The sequence below is a fragment of the Labeo rohita genome, chromosome 5, assembly GCF_022985175.1.
Source record: "Labeo rohita strain BAU-BD-2019 chromosome 5, IGBB_LRoh.1.0, whole genome shotgun sequence".
In the NCBI taxonomy this organism is placed as follows: Eukaryota; Metazoa; Chordata; class Actinopteri; order Cypriniformes; family Cyprinidae; genus Labeo; species Labeo rohita.
The window spans coordinates 2,516,500-2,537,851 of NC_066873.1; the positions used below are offsets into that span (position 1 = coordinate 2,516,500).

General features: G+C 37.0%; 1 protein-coding gene across 4 annotated transcripts in view; it reads right to left on the bottom strand.

The window, feature by feature from the left end:
• Positions 1-21,352, bottom strand: part of LOC127165109 (disks large homolog 4) — a 177,234-nt gene that overhangs the window by 107,268 nt on the left and 48,614 nt on the right. For 2 of the 4 annotated variants that reach the window (XM_051109424.1, XM_051109423.1), the window contains exon 1: positions 16,180-16,403. The exons of the other annotated variants lie outside the window; for them this stretch is intronic. In XM_051109424.1, coding sequence (XP_050965381.1) covers positions 16,180-16,296 — 117 coding nt within the window. In that variant the 5' untranslated portion in view covers positions 16,297-16,403. Of the gene's footprint in view, positions 1-16,179; positions 16,404-21,352 lie in introns of those variants that run through there. 4 annotated transcript variants of the gene reach the window in all.

A 21,352-nucleotide genomic window follows, 5' to 3' on the forward strand; every position in this document is an offset into this window, starting at 1 on the left:
TTCCCCAAAATGGCAAGATAATAAGTAGGTTTAAGAAGTTTCTTTCACTGAACATCAAACTCTGCAGTTTATGATAAACAGCATTTATGGTAAATCATCTATAATGACAAAGAGGCAATACAGTATGTGGGAACTAACACCAGTGTTCAACTAGTCTGTGAGGACATATGTAATTAGGTACACACACACACACACACACACACACACACACACGACAGGAAAAGAACCCATTACTACACTTGCACAATATCTGCAGCCACAGAATTCCACTTTATTAAATATTTAACTTGATAATGTCAATAAGAGTTCTCAGCACCGTTTTCTTTCCTGTTCTGATAGACTTCCTGCTGAAACAGGATTGGAAGGATTGTCTTCAAGCAAATTAATTTGCTGTACTTGAAGTGAATTAATTAAATTCAACTATATAGTTTTGTGTATTTTTATAACTTTGAAGCCTCCTGCAGCACCATCGTAAATATCACTGTGGTAATTGCAGTGGATAGCCATACATGTGCATTGGTTTCCTGCCGTAAAGCAATTGGTGCTATTTGGGGAATTTTGAGACAGAAAGAAGCCATTTGAGATTTTAGAGTTATAGTGTACCATCAAAATGATTCTGAAACAGATATTTCAAGGTTTAAAAAAACAAAAAAAACATGCAGTTACAGTTACATACAGTTTTAAACAGTTGCATGAAGTGTGTTTTTGCTGTTCTCTGTGAGAGTGGAAGAACTCACAGTCAGCATTATTATCATATTACTTGAAATAAAATAAGCATTAACTGAAATAACATAACATATTTCTAAATATATATTTTATTCAATTTTTATTTTATTTCAGCTACTTGCCAAAGCAAAATTTCTCTTTTTTTTGTTTTATTATGTTGATGCACTAAAATAACTATAATGAAATAAACTTTAACTAAAAACTACCAATTACCAACAAACTATTTAGACATTAAAATAAACAAAAACTAATATAAATTGGGGGTAAAATTATTAAAACTAAAATTAAATGGAAAATGGAAAATAAAAAAAAATAAAATATTAACAAACAAATATAATATGATAAAATATATGATCAGTGAAAATAGCACTGCTTATAACTGGTTCTGCTTTATTCGTTGCTTTATATTTCAGTAAGAAAAAATAAGCTGATCGTGGTAAATATGAACGTTGGATATATTGATTTAAACGTCTCACACATAAATCATGTGATTCACAAATTACAAAATGAAGGGAAAAGATCTCACACACATACAGTGAGTACAGTAGGTTCACACTGGACACCTGGTATTCAAAATCTAATTCAGCTGTGAAAATAAACAAACTGAATACATTTTGAAGTTTAAAAAAAAGCATATGATCATGAATTTGCACTATTTTCTGTTACTAATTAAATAAGCAAGTTTGTGATTGTGGGTTTCTATAAAATGGGTTATTATTAATTTCTAGAATTAAACTTCTATGGACACCAGTGCATTACAACATGTTTAAATAATCACCCCTGGTTTACATCAGAGCTGTGAACCATGATTTATTAATTACACTTGTCAAAAGGGATTTTACTGGACAAAAATTTAGATTTAGACATGGACTAAAAGACACAAAACTCCAAACATGTTTGACTTTAACAAAATCTATTCTGTAGTTATTACACCAGATAAAATGCGTGCAGATTCTGTACGGGTCTAGTTATATTACACATACTGTATTGCTCACAATCATGGGCCTTTCAAAGGACAAAGGAAACAGAGATGCAGATGCACTGAGGAGCTAATACAGTATGCTGTAAGTGTTGCCTAAATACATATGATTTATGAAGATCAAAGTTACAAAACCAAGTCCAAAGAGTCTTGTGTAAATGTGCTGGCAAACTCCATTAAGCTTTGAAAGACGAGAAACCCTGATGCATACTGATAACACACACACATACAAAACACTTGCCTAAATATCAAAGCACACTGCAGTAGGTGACGACTAAAACTGGACTCTCGCTTTCGTGGCTTTAACTTGCCGTTCCAACTAACTAACTCTGTGTAACATTTAGTCAGGCTGTAGAAATGGCAGCTCTGAGATGTCTATGCTGTCGAGGGAAATTCATCATAATGCATCACTGAAATATGTTTACTTGAACACTGTAGGCTTTGACTTTTTCCAGTGCTGTCGTTACCAATCCATGTGCAACTGATAGGTACATCCTGCATCTATAATATTACAAACTGCCTCCCACTTCATTCCCTTACGCTCCTCTGCACCTAAAAGCCTCCAGGGTATTTAAGCTCAAGTCCCTGATCACTGCAGCCTGCCAACAACGCCGCCGTATTACTTTATCACTGTTACAGCAGAGCCCATCGGTATAAGCAGAGCTAATGTAAAGACCGTCTGCAGTCTCGTCCACGCGCTAATGAGCTTAACAGCTCAGAGGTTCAATAACTATGCAGCATAATTAATCTAAATAATAATTACAGTGATAATCAAGATTACAAGTATGGCTCAAAGTCATGTGAAACTGAACTTGCGGTGAGTGGCAGTTTTAATCACTAAATTGGATGGAGGTGTTGTAAAAGGTGTGTTTTCTGTGTAATCTATGGGGGGGGGGAAATGTACTACCGTTCAAAGGACACAAAAATGGAATTTATACTTGTATTTATCAAAGACAAAATTAATCCGTTTTACATAAAAATGTAAAGCAGCACAACTGTTTTTAACATTGATAATCAGTAATGGGAATAACAGCGTTATAAATAAACGGCATTACTAACGGCATAACTATTTTTCTCAGTAATGAGTAATCAAACTAATTACTGTTTCCCTGTTACAACACTGTTACCGTTACTGACAATAAAATGCAACGTTACTATAATTTATTATAATTTATGGCCGCTGCTTTGTCTCACATGCACACAAAGCAAGATACATAGCGAGAGAGTCTTATATACCATGCAGAATTGACATGCTACATGAAAATAATATTCTTTGCTGTATTTTCCTGTCCAAATATTGGAGTACCTTTGGAATTCTTCAGCTTTTAAGAACTGCTGGTGTCTCCAGTAGTAGGCAGAACTAATGCGTAAACGGCAATCTCATTGGCTGGCGCTCACCTATTATCACCCTGTTTTGATTTAAACATTGTGATTAATATTCATGAACCCAGCAGCTCATTAATCCTTAAGGTGTTTTATATTGTCATTAGTAGTAGAATTCGTAGTAGTTTTGTTATCTTTTTCAGTATTATTTTTAGTTTTTACCTTTTTTTATAGAAACACTAAACAATATCTTAAGCACCACCACCAGTCCTAAGTTCAGTCAGTATGACAAATATGTATTCATACATGGTTATTCCAAAGTTCTAATTACTAAAGTTTAATGCTAAATTATCATTATGTCATATTATAATGTTGACTGACTGATGTACTAAGTGTACATTCAGATATTAACAAAAAAAATTACTATTTGTGAAGTAACTAGTAACTATAACTAATTGCTTTTTTAAAGTAACATGCCCAACACCGTTGATAATAATCAGAAATGTTTCCTTGAGCAGCAAATCAGCATATTAGAATGATTTATGAAGGATCATGTGACACTGAAGACTGAGTAAAGATGCTGAAAATTCAGCTTTGTTCACAGCCAAACACTTAAATGATTGTGTTTGCATATTTTTCAGTCCTTGCACATAACAACTTTAACCAAAACTAAAAGCTTGCAGATTTTCAAGAGGATATCAGTTAATATCACTTCACACTATTTTCTTGTAAAATGTACTCTAATAATCTTTTTTTGGCAGTTGATTAAAATCAACTTAACAAGAATCTCTCTCTCTCTCTCTCTCTCTCTCTTTTTCAAACAACAATAGTATGTGAGATACTGTCTACTCCGTTAGCGCGATGATTTTGTAATTAAGGCACAAAACTGCAACAGGTCTGCAGTTTTTCAGAAATGCCACTGGTCTCGGGTCGCGTCAGAAGAGTCTGCTGGCAGCTCCTGGAATGAAATCCCAGATGGATTACAGCAACACTTCAAGATTATTTTTTGCACCAGTGAATCTCCAGTATTCTAGACTTCAGAAAGTGTCTATCCCGTCCTGAGGCACTGCCTGAGGAGAGTCGCTCTGCCTCTGCTGTCTCCTGCTAAAGGTGAGCTCATTTTCTAGAGTTTCCTGTGACAGATCTCTGGTCTGGTCTGATCCGGTCTGGTCTTTGGACAGCTTCTCTGTACTGGGTTTCTCTCAGGAGTTCCCAGCTGCATATAAAGTGAGGTAGAAGTCCACAGTAATTACCTGCACATGCTTCTGCACTGTCTGCATTAACTTCAGTCAGATGAATACTGCTGACAAAAACTGAGTAAAGAAAAAAAAAAAAATTACCCACCACTGGATAATGCTGTTATATTTTTGTCTTTCCTAGTTTTCAAAACATAGTTACTGCAAAACTCTCTGATGAATCCTTTTTTATAAGTCTTATAAAATATTATGCAACATCTGTTAGTCAATACATTTATTTATACCACCAAAACTAATTTTCATAGGGTAAATTAGTTAGAAAGAAAGGTAATAATTGCAGGTTACCACTTACAGTGCCGTATGATGAGCATTATATTATAAAGAAAATGGTCACTCTTTAGTTTGGGGACCGATTCTCACCATTAACTATAACTTTTGCCTCAATAATCCACTAATTTGCTGTTTATCAATAGTTAGTAAGGTAGTTGTTAAGTGTAGGTATAAGGTGGATTAAGAGATCTAAATTATTGTCACACAGAATAAGACATTAACATGTGCTTTATAAGTACTAATAATTAGCCAATAAGCTAGTAATATGGATCTAATAAGCAACTAGTTGTAATTTTGCTAATTGTGCAACTAGTTAAAAGTATATGTGCCATAATTTGCCATGGTATTTCTTTCCAAGTTTGAAAAAGTTAACAGGTTATCAGTAAGTTCCCTACTCTGTATTCTATTGAACAGGACATATGTAATTTTACAGTTAAAAACGTGTTAAAAGTAGAGTTTTGGTAGTAAAAAAGAAAAAGTCATCTGAGAATTTACAGTGAAAAAACATAAATCGACATTCCCAAAATCCTCTGTGTAATAAGTCACATTTGATGATTTGATTTTCCTTGAAATAATTATTTTCTTATTAGATTTTTCTTATCAGTTATGTACATTAGGGTTTTATGTTACAGTACATCTTATGCGGTTAAATTAATGCTTAATGCATTATTTTAGTGTCATGAATGTTGCCATGATAGTGTATAGTGTGTTTATGTGCATGAAACTCTGCAACTACAAAACATTTAGTGGGAAAAACTACTTGTGAAGACTCATTATGTTTTATACTTCTGTATTTAAAAACATTTATATATGCTTTTACTTTTTCCCACATTTTCTCTATATAATCTACATGCACACATGACTTAAAAGCTAACACATATGAACTATAAGCCAGAAATTTGTTTTGCATTTTTTCATACTGGATGGAACATTGAATACTTGCAATCTTTACAAACTATTGCATTGTAGGGTCACAAACAATGAATGGGACACATGTATAACTGTTACTTTACTCACTTTTAACTACAAGACTACACTGTAAAAAACTATTTGTTGAGTCAACTTAAAATAATTTGTTACCCGGCTGCCTTAAAATTTTTAGTTCAGTCAACTCAAAAAAGTTTACTCAACTTGAAATATATTGAAATATATAGATATTTGAGTTGATTCAACTTAAAATTTTAAGGCAGCTGGGTAACAAACCCAGCTTTCAAGTTTAACAAACCAAAAATTGTTGTTTAGTCAAGTCAAATGTCTAAGTTGTCACTCAGTACAACTTAACCTTTTTAAGTTGACTAAACTTATTTGAGTTGACTAAACTTACAATTTTAAGGCAGCAGGGTAACAAATCGTTTTAAGTAGACTCAACACATTGTGGTTTTTTTTTTTTTTGTTTTTTTTCCAGTGTAGCTCATGTTTTTAAACATTCTAAGAACACAAAAAACAGCAAACGGTGGCAGTGAGAGAGGCAGTGTTTCCTTGCAGGATCTGACTAGTGTGCACATAACAAGCCCTTATGGGTAATAAATAACAAACAGAATATGTCACCGAGTCAAGAGTGATACCAAACACTCTGCACACAACTGTCTGACACAAATCTATTCCCAGCATGCATCACAGAAAGAGAGGTGGCAGAGGACACTGAACAACATTATACTCTCAGAGAGAAGAGAGACTTAAAAGAGTTAGGCTGATGATGCACAGGCAACTTTTTGAGCAATGTTACGGGCAACTTTGGGGAATGTTGCCATCAACGGGCAACCAGGTAAGACACAGTGCCTGGTACTGAAACAGTAAGTAATTACTACTTTTGTGGGTAACAAAAGATTGTCCTTTTTATGTCTTACATGCACTTACTATAATAATAACAACAACAGTAAATTATGCATAATTGCATTCAACTAAACTAAACTCTAATCCTAACCTTGTGGTAAGTACATGTTATTAATTTATTTTACTCAGTACTTCATTGTATAATTACACTGTAACAAGGACACTAACATACACTGAGAAAATGGTACTTTGGACCAACTTTGGACCAACAAGGACACTACTTCAATTTGTTTTTCTACACTTCATACTATTGTGGTATCTGTTATTTCAAATAGACTACACATAAAAATTAAGCAGTCTATGAAAAGCCATTTCACATGTCGGTCAAATTATCTTTTCCTGTCTGAGTAAGCAGTTCTTGGCTGAATAATCTGCAAAGTGGACCAGAGTTCATGCTGATGGTCAGAAGTCTATCTGAGACTCAAACGCTCCAGCTATGAAAGCATAACGCTGTGACTCATCTCCGATCGCTCGTTTCTCGCAAACCCATGGCTACATCACGGCAACAGACGATTTACCAGTCTAATATTAGCTGTGAGATTCAAAAGACTCAGAGAGGGACCTTAAATGCCAAATACAACGCTGAAGGGGTGTTTTGCTGAGCTGTCCACATGTAATTCCCTCAGGAAGAGAGAGAAAGCGGACCGGTTGACACCGCCACCATCAAACCCCCTGAGACCTGGCTTACATTACACATCTCCTGTAATCTAAAAGACAGAACAACAGATCAGAGGTTCAGAATCACATACCACCAAATATAACACAGATACAACCTACTCAGTGATTTAAAAATTATCTGTCCAGCTTTATAGACAGCATGGATTTCATTACATATTCTTATCATTCTGTTGAGTGTTATTATAGCCTATGGGAAATCAGTGTCAGGACTCTGTCTCGTCATGTGTTGCCACTGTTTCATTTCCTGTTTTACCTTATTTGGTCTTGTTCCTGTCCTTATTTAGTTTAATTGATTATTTCATGCACCTGTTTTACCTGATTGCCCTGTGTATTTAAGTTCCTGTCTGTTCATTTGTGGTTTGTCGGGTCTACTCGTTATGTGTGTCATTTCAAGCCTTGATTGTGGATTATCCCTTGTGTTTCTTTATTAAAGACTACTGCCATTTATTCATGCTCCTGCGTGTTTCTCCAGACAGTGTACTGTGACAGAAGACCCAACCCTCAACAGTTACCCCCGTGTCTACCCTTTGTTTTTATTTCTCATTTTCACACAGTTTTTGGTTTCCGTTGTGTTATGAACCCCGTTCTCCGGTCCTGAATACCTTCTCCTCCTGCTGGAGCAGGGGGAGAGCTCTCCTGAGGACCATACAAGACTCTTTCTTAAAGTAGCTAACTACACCAGCTACCCGGACGACACCGTCGTCCAAAGATGGTCCTCTGGAGAGTTTCAACGCCTTTGTGGAGTGGGTATTGGGGAGATCACCATCGGACTTGAAGATGATCTCGCCAGTCCCACTCTGGACCCAGCGCCCAGCCCACCATCACCCCGCTGCACAGAGCGCATGCCCGAGCCCACCGCTGATGGAGCGCCAGAGCTTGCCGCGACTGATGAGCCATCACCGTACAGAGCAACAGAGTCATAAATCGCCGTGGAGCCGGAGTTGCATATGACGTCAGTCCAGGTGTGTGAGTTGGCAACAACGCCCGCCATGGGGGAGAAAGCCATAACCAGTGATTTTGCGGAAGGGGAGCTCCGCCCACTGCAACATGGCTGAGGGTGAGCTGGTTGAAAATCTGGGTCTGTTTGAGGCTGAGGGAGTATATACAAATGCCCACCCTTCCACCTGCTCCTGCCTCCTCCTTCATTGTCGTCTGGCAGCCCTTCCGCTCACCCTCAGTCCTCCATCTGTGCAGTGGGTTCACCGCTGGTCTGCCAGTCTCCATCGGCGTTACGGATGGAAGATCCCTCGTCTCCGCCTCCAGCATCAGAGTCCAGGACTCTGCCTTGGCCGGTCGACCCAGTGGCTCCACCATGGCTCTTAGCTCCCTCCTCTCTGCTGTGGCCCAGCAGTCCACTGGCTCCACCGCCTTGGGCTGTCATCGTCCATCCTGCACCTTGGGACTCCAGTCCTCCAGCTTTGCCTCGTCCCTCCGGCTTTGCTCTGGCTTTGTTCCACCTCGGCCCTCCTGATCCTCCTCATCACCCTGGCTCATCGGCTCTCCGTCTCCACCTCGGGCTCCTCTGCCACCTGCTCCGCCACTGTCGGTCAGCCCCCTGGAGACGTCAGCCCTTCCTTCTCCATGGCTCTTCCCTCTGTCGGTTCCATCTTGGGTCGTCATCATGGCTGTGGCCTGGGTCCAATCTGGCTTCTCTTGCTGCAAGTCCCTCCTGTCTCCGTCTGGTCCACCCCGGTCCCTCCTGTAGTCTCTCTAGCTCCTCCCTCCATCTGGTCCGCCCTGGTCTCTCTTATCATCCTGGCTCCTCCCAGGACTCTGTTCGTCGTCCTCCTCCCAAGCCTCCTCCCAAATTTCCATCTATGCCTCCCTCTGTTGCTGTTTATGGCGCGAGGATGAGCCTTCCGGTAGGGGGGTGATATGTCAGGTCTCTGGACCTGTCTTGTCATGTGTTGCCACTGTTTCATTTCCTGTTTTACCTTATTTGGTCTTGTTCCTGTCCTTGTTTAGTTTAACTGATTATCCCATGCACCTGTTTTACCTGATTACCCCGTGTATTTAAGTTCCTGTCTGATCATTTTGTGGTTTGTCGGGTCTACTCATTGTTATGTGTGTCATTTTAAGCCTTGATTGTGGATTATCCCTTGTGTTTCTTTATTAAAAGACTATTGATTACTTTATTGACTACTTTATTAAAAGAATATTTGTGCTCCTGCGTGTTTCTCCAGACAGCGTACAGTGACAATCAGAGGCCACATTCACAAAACATTCTTATAAATAAAATTCTTCTTAACTAATTTTCTCTCGATGTCTAACTTAAGAATTAATTTATACATATATATAAAAAAAATGCTATATTTTGTATTCCCAAATTTATTCTCATCTTCTTTCTGAAGATCGTTCTAAAAAAAAAAAAACTTTTACATTTAATTTAAATTCAAACGTCTTAAAACGTTCTTAAAAATCACACTGCAATTTTAAAATATGAGTTTTTGTAATCCACCCTTCTAAAATGCCAGCATTTGAAATTGCCTCATTCTTGACATCCTGATTTTCCTTTACACTCCTTAACATGTGTATGTAAATCAAGGAGGCATACTTTAACAACTCTGTCTGTCCATTAATCACAAGAGCAATGCTGCTGTCAGGACTGTCTGACTGTTCCTGCATGTAGACAAACTGCAGCTCCAAAAACTGTGCATATCCTTCCAAAAGATGAAACTATTAGAAACACATGGCTGAAGTTTGTTTAACAGCATGCCTGAATGACTATTAATTCTTAATTATTTTCAACACAGTGCCAGATTTTCTCAGTATCTTGTATTGAAAGCTATGGCAGTGTCCCACAGGCAATCTCTGTGTATATACTGGTTCATTTTAATCTGACGATGACTCAAAACACTCATCACACATGGGAAAGGGTACAGATACGGTGTGATTACATTCACCCAATCACAGCAGTGAACGTTCACTTGTGTTTCTGAAGGCGGCAATGCCCCTTGAACTGAAGTGTTCATGACAATAAGAGAAAATGAGAGTGGAAAATGATCATTTGAACAAATGTTTCAACTGTTTTGATGGAAAGAAAAAAACACTGGTGATTTACTAAAGCTGTTCTCCGGAAACATAATATAAAGAATTGACAATCCATTTCATGACCCTTTTAAGATTGTATGGATAAGACCTAAGATTACATCATTCGCAATACTTCATGGAAGTGAGCACTGCTGAGCTTTTCTGGCATGATTCCATTATAACAATTACTACTCTGTGCTGCAAAAAAAATGGTGTGATGGTGGATCTTTCTCTGGGATTACGGTTGTGGCTTCTACAGAAGTGCCTGCCACTATAAAGAACAGAAGAACAGCTAATGGTACTGTAGGTCTGTCTTTAAAAGGTTCACTAAAAGCAATTTCTCTGAAAATAAAAATGAATGGGATTTCACCACTCGTAACTCTGTTGTTGCACTATGTAACATAGTTGTGCACTGTCATTTTGAGTTCTTTGTCAGTTCAATTTCTTTGTCAACATAACCAGCTTTTTATCCTAACAGGGTGTATAAATGGCCTTTCTAACTGTTGCCTGCTGTGTGGAATCTGAACGCTGGCAGACGGAGAGATAGACAGGCAGTGAGAAATTCATCCAACATCATTTATTATTCATGGAGACTCTTTGTGAAAACCTGATTCTGCTTTCTGTGAGTGTGTGTGTGTGTGTGTTCTTGTGAGTGTGTGTAGAGGGCACATTTATCCTAAATAACAGTAGTAATCAGAGACTGGACTCATTTTAACACAATGCATTCAGCAGTGTACCACACAGGTGCAGGAAAAGAGAGAAAATGACACAAAAATACGGAACGAGAAAAAAACAGCATAACGGATATTCTCGACAGGTGTTTAGTGGTGGGAAAAGGAGCAATAATATGATCAAGGAATGGAATTGCAGTGAAAACTGAGGGAGAAGGACTAAAGAACTAAAACTGTACATGTCCTAAGCAGCAGTATCTAGTTATGGCTCCTTCAGTGTGAGTGTATGGGATTTTTTTTTTTCAAGATTATTTTATTAAGATTACTGCCTTATGAAAATCCCTAGCCACATACATCCTTATGAAGAAAGGCTAATCGCTTAGAACAGTAATGGCATATCTCGCCTCAGCACGATTTGAGGTATCATTCATGTCAGCAGCATAAACAGAGCAGCACAAGTTCTGCATCAAAGTTTAATACTTAAGGTTAGTGGATTTAAAAAATCACTGATGCTGAAAATGAGCCTGATCAGCCACAACTAATGATGGAGTGGAGAGAGTGAGAGAATATCAAAGAGACAGAAAGAAAAGCACAGTAAGAGAGAGAAAGCTGTTACCATACAGTGTAATTTGCTACCTCTTGGCAATAGTAAACACATATAGGGCAACATGGGGTTAAGATACCCCAGTAAGATTTTCCTTTTGACCATAAACAGCACAAAATCTCATCTCAACAATTTTGATGTATGACTACAGTATTTTTAATTTAGCCATTTGATCTGAATATTAACATTTGTGAAATTTAGCCAGTCAAAACATTTTTGATGTCAACCAAATCTAATTGTATGTCTGTAAAACAATGGATGCTGACATTGTATTAGTTTGAATATCATATGTTTTTGTGTCTGTAGACCTTGGGGTAAGATGGGCCACCAGAATTGGCACAGAACGCCATAAGTGGCATGTTGTAACTAGTGTTACTATTTTTAAATGTACTATTTATTGTGAATAATGGGGTTATTATTCAATTTAGACGGACATTTCAGACATCTCCATATTCATTAAAACCTATAGGCTACTTGAGTGAAATTATTCCATTTAAATTCATAATGTTGCTATTATGACACATCTCCAATTTAAATATAGGCAATTAAATATGTACATATTATTCACATCCATGTATCTAAGTCATAGAATAAATTTCCCTTTCAGATGAATCTTATTTAATGGGATTCTGCTTCATCTGTCACCAACTAATCAATTATTCAAATAAATATTTAAAACACAGTTTTAAATAAGAATTGTTTTAGTATTTGAAATGAATGCCACTTAAAAATATATATAAATATTTCATTGTTTTTAAGGTTCATGTTCAGTTTATTCAAGAGTAAAGACACTGATTAAAAACATTACTAATACTAAAAATACTAAAAATTAGACACCCTCTTTTAACGCCTCATAACCATCCATTGCTTTGATATAATTATTAATCACAATATCTTTATCCAGTAACTTTCGTACTAAAAGGTATTCAAATTTTTTAAATGTAGGAACAACTGAAACCACACATTCGTAAGAAGCACATACTCTGGGTGGCCTTATAATCGTGCTAGGATGAAAATATATACATAGATATTTAATCTTAAATATATTTCATCATAGAGTAAGAAAAGAGAGCAAGAAAAGCTGCATTATAGCTCGAGCTGTGATGTTTCTATGAATAATAACACAGATATGCGTATGCACAGCTGACTAATGAGTAGATGAGTATTTAAGTCGTTTTTTGCACTAAAACTGGTTTTGAGGACGGCATTCTGTCATTTCTGGTGGCGTGTCTTTAGAGAGCATCATATATTTACTGAGAGAGATGAAAGGCTCAAATAAAAAGGTTGTGTGGAAAGCCCTTATTCTGAGATGTTTGGGTTTGTTTCATGCAAATGACTAACCTGTGGCATGTAATTGTTTATTTAGAATACTCCAAATTCATGAGCATTAGCATGAAGAATATAAAGAATTCATTTGAGAACATACATGCATAAATGTTTTGTAATAAGTTGTCGTTTGTGTCTAAACCAAAAATAATCCATGCAATTATTAGTGAAGGAGACCCACTGTCTTGTTGACAGGCTTTGTTAGGCTATAATCTTTAGTAATATGATAAAAAGTAACTTATAATGTTGGGGAACGTGTTCTGAGGGCTAAGAATGAAACCCCGAATGTAGAAATGACCAAAACATCTGTTTGAGAACAATGTTAGCTAAAAACTGTCTTAGTGTAGCTCAGTGGCTGAGATCCTCTGACCAGTGTCATACTTTTTTGACAGGTATTAAAAAGGCTGCTAAACCCAGAATTCATAATGTTTTAGTGGTGGAACTGGTCCAAAGTAAAGTTCTACCGTTCAGTCCTGTTAGTAAATATGCTTTAAACAGACTTTGCAACACAATGGCCTTATAAATAATTGACAAGGGTAAATACATTCTGAAGAAACTCTATAGGCTATATCAACATAATCAATATATGAGACAACATATCGGAGCACTATATGATGATGCCCTGAGCATGTGTTCAGTCTGACGCTGTTTTCTATTGCAGTCTGCAGCATTGGTTCTTTTTATAGTCATTTTGTTCTTTTTTATCGTCAACGAGATGCAGAAATTCGCAGTTCTGACAGTAACGTCATTAAGAGTGTCCAAAATATAAAATATATTATCTTCGACTTCAGCTTCATCAAAGTTGCTGCTCTTTGCCTAGTTTCAGGGCAGCTGCTAAAATTCATTATGCTCTGCACAAAACTCACTCATTTCGTTTTTAATTAAACTTCTTTGCAGAAATTCACGCTAGGTACTTTTTTCTCCCCAAAACTAATCTCAAGCATAAGCATTTACGTTAAGAGGTTTTTAATGAGAAACATTTTAGTCAAGTGTGTCCAAACTTTCTATGTCCTTAAATGCCACCCAGATTTTGAAAATCAACTGTGCCAATAAATAAACATCATGTGAATGGAGTGAATACACTAAGACACAGAGAATGGAAAGTGCTATGAAGAATCAGATAAAGAAATGCATTACGCATCCCTCGCTTTATCTGTGCATTTCAGCGGCACGGCTCTCTCCACGCCATCATGTTTCCCAAGGTCATCATCTCAGCCACTATCTGTGTCTCAATCTATTCCACAGGAAGTATCGACCCTGCTCAAATCACAGTGATCTGACACAGAACAAAACTGCAGCTCCAGTCAAAGAATCCTGACCAATCCAAACACAAGCACACTGATCTCGTACTGCTATGACGATGATCTAACTAAACAGTTCACACGTTCACATTGATTATATAAGAAATGCATAAGAGAAACGTGGAACGGGTTTGGCTAATTTGGCTTTGCTTAAAATCTTCTCACCCTCAGGCCATCCGAGGCGTAGATGAGTTTGTTTCTTCATCGGATTTGGAGAAATGTAGCATTGCATCACTTGCTCACCAATGGATTCTCTGCAGTGAATGGGTGCCGTCAGAATGAGATTCCAAACAACTGATAAAAATAATCCACAAGTAATCCACAACACTCCAGTCCATCAGTTAACATCTTGTGGAGTTAAAATTCTATGTGTTTGTAAAAAACAAATCCATCATTAAAGCATTTTAATTTCAGTGCTTCTGACTCCATAATCCATAATAACGCTTCCTTCACTGAAAAAGTCCATCTCATGATGTCTCTCCCATCAAAATCCATGCATATATTTGTTTAGATCTGTTTTGGTCTGTTTTGGCTTGTAAACGGTGCCTGATCTGTGCAGATTTCTCTGCTGATTCAGACAAGCCACTTTTTCAAAAAGCAATGGTTTGAAGTTAAAAATGTTTTAATGATGGATTTGTTTCTTACAAACACACAGACTTTTACTTCACAACACATTAACTGATGGACTGGAGTGGTGTGGATTACTTGTGGTTTACTGTGATGTTTATATAAGCTGTTTGGAATCTCATTCTGACGGCACCCATTCACCTGCAGAGGATTCATTGGTTAGCAAGTGATGGAATGACACATTTCTCCAAATCTGATGAAGAAACAAACTCATCTACATCTTGGATGGCCTGATGGTGACTACACTTCAAGCATTATTCCTTTAAGCTATCTTGACCAAAAAAAACAAAAAAACAAAACAACGGTATATGGAGCAGAACAGACAAATAATCACACAGTATACTATATGAGGCTGCAGGTGACATGATTTCATAAAGATTCTGTTTTTTTTTTTAGAAATAGTCAAGAAAACAGTGAGACACTACTGTCAGAGGGACAAAAATATTTCAATAAATATAATCCAGAATAACCTTTCATGGCTAATTCGAAAAATGACCTAACAATTTCCTCAATTCCAGTGTGAGAAAATATTAATTTTGGACACTGAGTGGACACTCAAAATTGTAACTCCTAGATTAACTGATTTAAAGTCATAAATATTATTTAACATCACTGAACCAACTCACATACATTGATTTATACGATCAAAGATGTTTTATGGGTTAAATCAGGTAGAAATAGCTCTTTATGGTTGCAGGTTACCAGTTTTTTCATTGTAAGTGTCCATTAGGTCGAACTGTGATCTCTCAGCATGAGAACCACAAATGTCAGGTTGGGGCAAGTTATCAGATGTGTTACGTTGTAATTTATGAATTACAAATTCAATCAAAACAATGGCTGCTACCTTTTCTTAATTGATTTGTAACTGTTTACATTTTTAAATTCAGCTAAGAAAGACTAAATAGGCTACAATACATTTACATACTGATGTATTGCGTATGTATTGCTTTTTGCTTTAGGCAGTATATCATTCATCTTACCCCATATAGTGTGACAACACGGCCCGCTATTGAGGCATCGTGTGTTAATTAATTTATTTATTTATGGACAATACGGGTGTAAATCTGCAATATCTTTTCCATTACTTCTTCCTGCACGTTCACATCGCCTTGTATGGTTTGCTCAGCTATCAGCTCGGCCATATATGGTGTATTGTAGAGAGCCATATTGCCATTCATCGACTGAAACAGAAAATCCCTGATCGACCTTCCAATGTTTTTGGCATGTGTGCATCTGCAAAGGGACAGGTGGCTTAACATGGCATCCTACCCTACAACAAGCCTCTTCACTGTGATGTAGCAGTGCGTGTGTAATTGCAAAACCTCTTTCAGCAGAACCGGTGATGTACAGTAATGTCATACTGTAAATGCCACGCGCAATCACAAGCACACCACAACCGATTTTTCATTCAGAATTCCTTTAACCAATCGCGATTTTCATAATTCGAGAGTGTACACATGGGAGAATTCTGTCACCAGCGGTATGGTAGCGCCTTTCTAGCCTCCTACCCACAAGAAAACCAGCAGAAACGGGAGCGCGCGCGCACCCGGCTTACCTTACAGCCGAACATGAGCGACAGCGTACGGTTGCTACATATAAGTTTACACTGGCACATCACTGGAGAAAAGCACTTGAGGTTCCTCAGAGGAGGAGGCATCACGTCGACACCCATAGACACAAAACACACCGATCACCGGCCGCCCGCGCTTTGCTCAGCGCGTGGCCAAAGAGGAACCGTGACGAGTCTCGCGACCGTAAGCGTGAAGCGCGCCGCGTTTAAATAGCGAAACAAGTCCAGAACTCTTTCATCCTCAGTGCTGCTGATGCGGAGTGGGAGGTGAAACGGTGACGGGGAGGAGTTTTGTGTAATGAGCACTAACGAGTAAACAACGCCGACCAGTGGCGTCACCTCAGACTGGAGCTCTGATTCACAATCAAAGAAAAGCGTGATCAATGCGGGTCTCATCAGCGAAACACTGTAATAACAAACAAGCAACATTCAAAAATCATAAAGTAATTGCGAATGCAATTCATCTCTACATTGCCAATAAAAACATTCAAAAGAGAAAAGCTTTTTTTCCCCACTAAACTCTTGTGATAGGCCTATATATAAACAATGACAGCGGTGTTTTGGTGGAAATGCTTACTGTAAAAGAATGTTCTCTAAATCCATGGATTTTTACTGTTTTGTTCTGTTTTTATTCATCTTATAAATACAATAACCTAATCAAAAACCTTCTGCATTTTTACGGTTAAAAGCTTTATTTACCTTATTTTTTTTTTTTAAATAATGCTTTATTATTTTAATGCCATGAGAACCAAGAGGTATTACATAATTATGTCAAATTACAATAGTTGCCAGAGAAAAAGAAGAAAAGAGAGAGAGAGAAAAAAGAAAATTACATAAAATTCAATGCTTTCAGAGCATTACATGTTTTCAGTGACTTTATTTTCCTTAAGTTTATACTGTTTTGCAAACGACGACGTCATCAAAAGGAGGTTTAGGGAGGTTTTGACAGGTTTAGCTCACTTTTGCGTAAATTTGTCCCATAAATATAGTAGAGACACATCCCCGCACACACAGAAACACTTCAGCAGTCCTCATAATAATGATTAAGGAACACATTTTGCACACAATGTCTCATTTCAGCGGACATATCTCACCAAACTGAGCATTTTACGATTTGACATAACTAAAAATAACGATATACAGACCAGCGCCGTGCCGTGTGAGTGCACGGCGCCCTCTGCTGGCGTCAGCACGCTGTGAGCTGTCCGTGGTGCTGAAAGACAAATCCTTAGCGTGACTGCTGTTACTGTATCCTTCGCAGCGCTTGCTCTCAGTAAGACAAAGTGTTGTTTAATTTATCTATTTAGTTGCTTGTTTATTTTAACAACTAGCTCATTTACTTAATGATCACTTGAGCTGTCTGTAAGTGGTTTGTCGCTCGCTCGGCGGCGCTAGAGATCCAGGTAAAGGCAGTATTGTGCATTCATCTCAGGAGCGACTGCGGCGCAAGACGTGCTGCTCATCGATGACGTAAGTCTACAACAGACATGCTTTAATGGCTGCGGTGGGATGAGGACAGTCAACCGGTTCTGTACCCCTCCAACATACAAACACACAAAACATGCTCACAATCGCTACTGACCTAAATACAACAAGTAGCTTTTTGCTGTTCACAGATTAAGTTTAAAAATATTTGGACACCTAAGCCACTCGTAAACTGGCAGAATAAAGTATTGAAGCAAGTGACATTGGAAAATCCCAGAGTGTTTTTAGCAAATGTATGTCAGTAAGTCACCTCACACAGGTGTTCGGTTACTCCTCACAAAAACTGGGAATGTGTTTTGGTAACTTTTAACAACAACAAAGTTGCCAAATACTTTCTGCCTGCAACAAACAATAGGTTTTATCATGCAAAGCCTAACAATATGTTTTTCTTTGTGAAAGCTTTGCTTGAAAAGTGTGCTTGTGCTGTTTTTCTTTAAAATAAATGCCACTTTGATATTTTGTTAATTACTGCCATGACATTTTAAAATGTGGTTTAAATGTGCACAGCATTTTCAGTTTTAAGGCAAGACACTGCAAGTGAATGGGGTATAATTAATAATAAAACTAACAGATTTCACTTAAGTATTCAAATGTTTACTAAGATGCCACCTTTATATCTACTGAAACCCACAAGAAAATTTAAGATATCAGTAAGCTTAACACATACAAAATCATCATTTAGTGGGTACTTGCAATTGGGAGGTGGCTGTCCTGAAACCTAACCCCTAAAATTCAACTTGAAATGAAAATGATATTGAAATAATTTTTTTGCATTTTATTCCATTGTTTTTAAGGAAGTTAAAACAAACAAACAAAAAAATAGTATTTTCTTTGTAAAATATAAAAATTTATGTTAAAAAATGTCCTGCATTTTCATGTCACTACCGAAACAGTGTATGTTTTAGCCCATTGACTGAGACTGATTTTAACTACACCCCTACATTTATGATCAGCTAGTTAAAGTATGCAAGTTAAAAATTCACTAATGTGATGTGGTCGCTACCAAAGCATTACTGTCACGACCAAAACATGGGATGTTTTGTCAAAAATAAAGTATACTGAATTATCAACTCAGATGTTATGATAGTTTTTTGGTTCAGTGTACATTCAAACTAATGAAACTTTAAATTTGAAATCAGTATGATCAACTTTTTTGCCTTTTACAAAGAAAAATTGGATTTAAAATACAACAAATATCATAAATTACACTTGAAATATTGTTAAAAATGTAATTGTTATCGATTTACTTCTGAAAAAAATGTTAATAAAATAACAAAAATATGTTTACAATGTAGATGTAAGCAAAATCTAAAAAAGGGTAAATATAACCCTTCTAATTAAATTATTATTACTGTGTTTCTGTAGTAACAAATTTGGGGAGAGGATAAATATTCCAAAACTTTCTGAAAATACAATATGAGAATTAACTGCACAATTACTAGAAATGTGTACCTTGGATATTATACAGTTTGCATACATACAAATGTTTTGGAAAAAGACACTTTTTTTCAAGGTGTTTCCAACTCTAACTTTGAACCAATTTGGTGTGTGTAAGTGAAATCTACAGATCACGTTTTCTTTCCATTAGTTTTATAGAAGACTAGTCTTAAAATCTCACATTTGAGTAGTGCATGAAAAGAGCAAAGTTTTACCTGTAGAGTCCTGCCTTTATTGAGTGATACTGATTAAAGTATTATTAGAAAACACTGGCAGAGTAAAGTCTTGGTAGTTGTGGGCAGAGGTTCAAGTTTGTCCATGAGTGTTGTGATAATTGTGTGTATCGTTCAAATGGAACACTCAGTTTCCATGGATATCGATATGCTAGGGAACAAAGTGTGCTTTAATGTGAAGACAGAAAAAAAAATCCTTTACACTCCATGTGGCAATATGTAAAGCTTTTGAAATAAGCATAGACTTAACATGATAGAGATAAACATCATGTTTTATTATTTTAATTAATAATAGATATATTTTATATAATCACCTATATTTTTATTTTATTCATATAGTATTTTCTGTAAGTTATGGTGAAGTCGGTATAGGACCCATATAAGCAGGACTATCTCAATAAAAGCTGTTGTTTTAGTCTCTCACACTGCCTGGCCTTCACATTTTGCTTCAGATTTGAAAAAAAAAAAGTTGCATCTTTTAACCCTATGTGGTTTACTTCAGTATGTCGAGATGCATAACATCTCCCGTATGTTCCACATCTATGCTCTTGCCTCCTTTCCCAGAATGCTTTGCGGAAGGAGCGAGTACTCCGCAGCTGGCAGTTCATATATTTCCCATCCGACCAAAAGAGCAGAGAAAGGGGGACTCCTGCCCTAGCCTGGAAAGCGTTGCCATGGTAACATCTGCAGGGGCGGGGATTCCCTAGCGGTTAGTGAGTTGGCAGCCTGTATGTATATGAACGTGTGTATTTATGTGTCTGTCATTATAAGAGCAAGAGATCGCACATATACACCCACAAATGAAAAACAATGTATTCATTGTTCGGTCAGACAGCTAAATCTACAGACGAGCTATCAGTTATAGTCTCCAGATTTAAATAAATTAGTGTATCGTCTGCGTCTGAAGAGCAGGAGGAGAAATTCATATGAAATCACACTGCTAAAATATTCATTAGGGGCACGTTCTTGGAAAAATGCATATGAAACCTGCAACAAACATACTGTATGATAGATCTTATGCAGGCTGTTGCTGCAGGAAATACACAACACAACATGAAAGACCAACAGAGCAGCAGGACGTTTTATGCAGAAACTCCTCTGAGTCAAAGACATTTAGACTTTATACATGAAAATACTCACCCTACTACACTGCCTTAAGACTTCAAAAATGCACTCATCAGTACATTTAGTATTTATAGTAATTTATTCAATTACACATACACTAGTCTTCAGAAGCTCGATTTTTAAAAATGTTTAGAATTTTTTTTCCTGCTCACAAAGGCATTTATAGTTCAGAAACACAGTAAAATATTGTGAAATATTATAACATTTTAAAATAGATGTTTTCTAAGTGAAAATGTTTTAAAATGTAATTTATTTCTGGGATCAAAGCTGAATTTTCAGCATCATTACTCCAGTCTTCAGCGTCACATGATCCTTCAGAAATCATTCTAATGTGCTGATTTGCAGCTCAGAAACATTTCTGATTATTCGCAGTGTTGAAAACAGTTGTGCTGCCCAATATTTTTATGGAAACTGTGAAACAGTTTCTTTTTAGGATTCTGTGCTGAATAGAAATGTCAAAAGAACAGAGTTTATTTGAAACAGAAATCTTTTGTAAGATTATTTTAATGCAACTTTGATGAATAAAAGTATACATTTCTTATGCTCTCTAAAGTATAAATAAGTCTCATTACTGATTGAAAGTATAAGCATCCAGTCACCTTGCTAAAGTTGTCTTAATTATTGACACAGTTTCTAAAAAACGATTTGGTAGGTCTCTAAATGTCCCCTCAGACCTCTATTATCTGTTTAGATTTTCAAGTAACAGCTCCTTTAGGTAGAATGAGCTGCATCTGGTTACATAGTGGTCTCACGGTTTGACGGGTCAGCAGGAAGTGATGTCACAGAGCAAATATTTTTGGCCGCTGCAAGGAGGTCAAGGTTTTGCTGGTTAATCATGACCCCATTAGCCCTGCTGACAGTTGCCGTATCTGCACCAC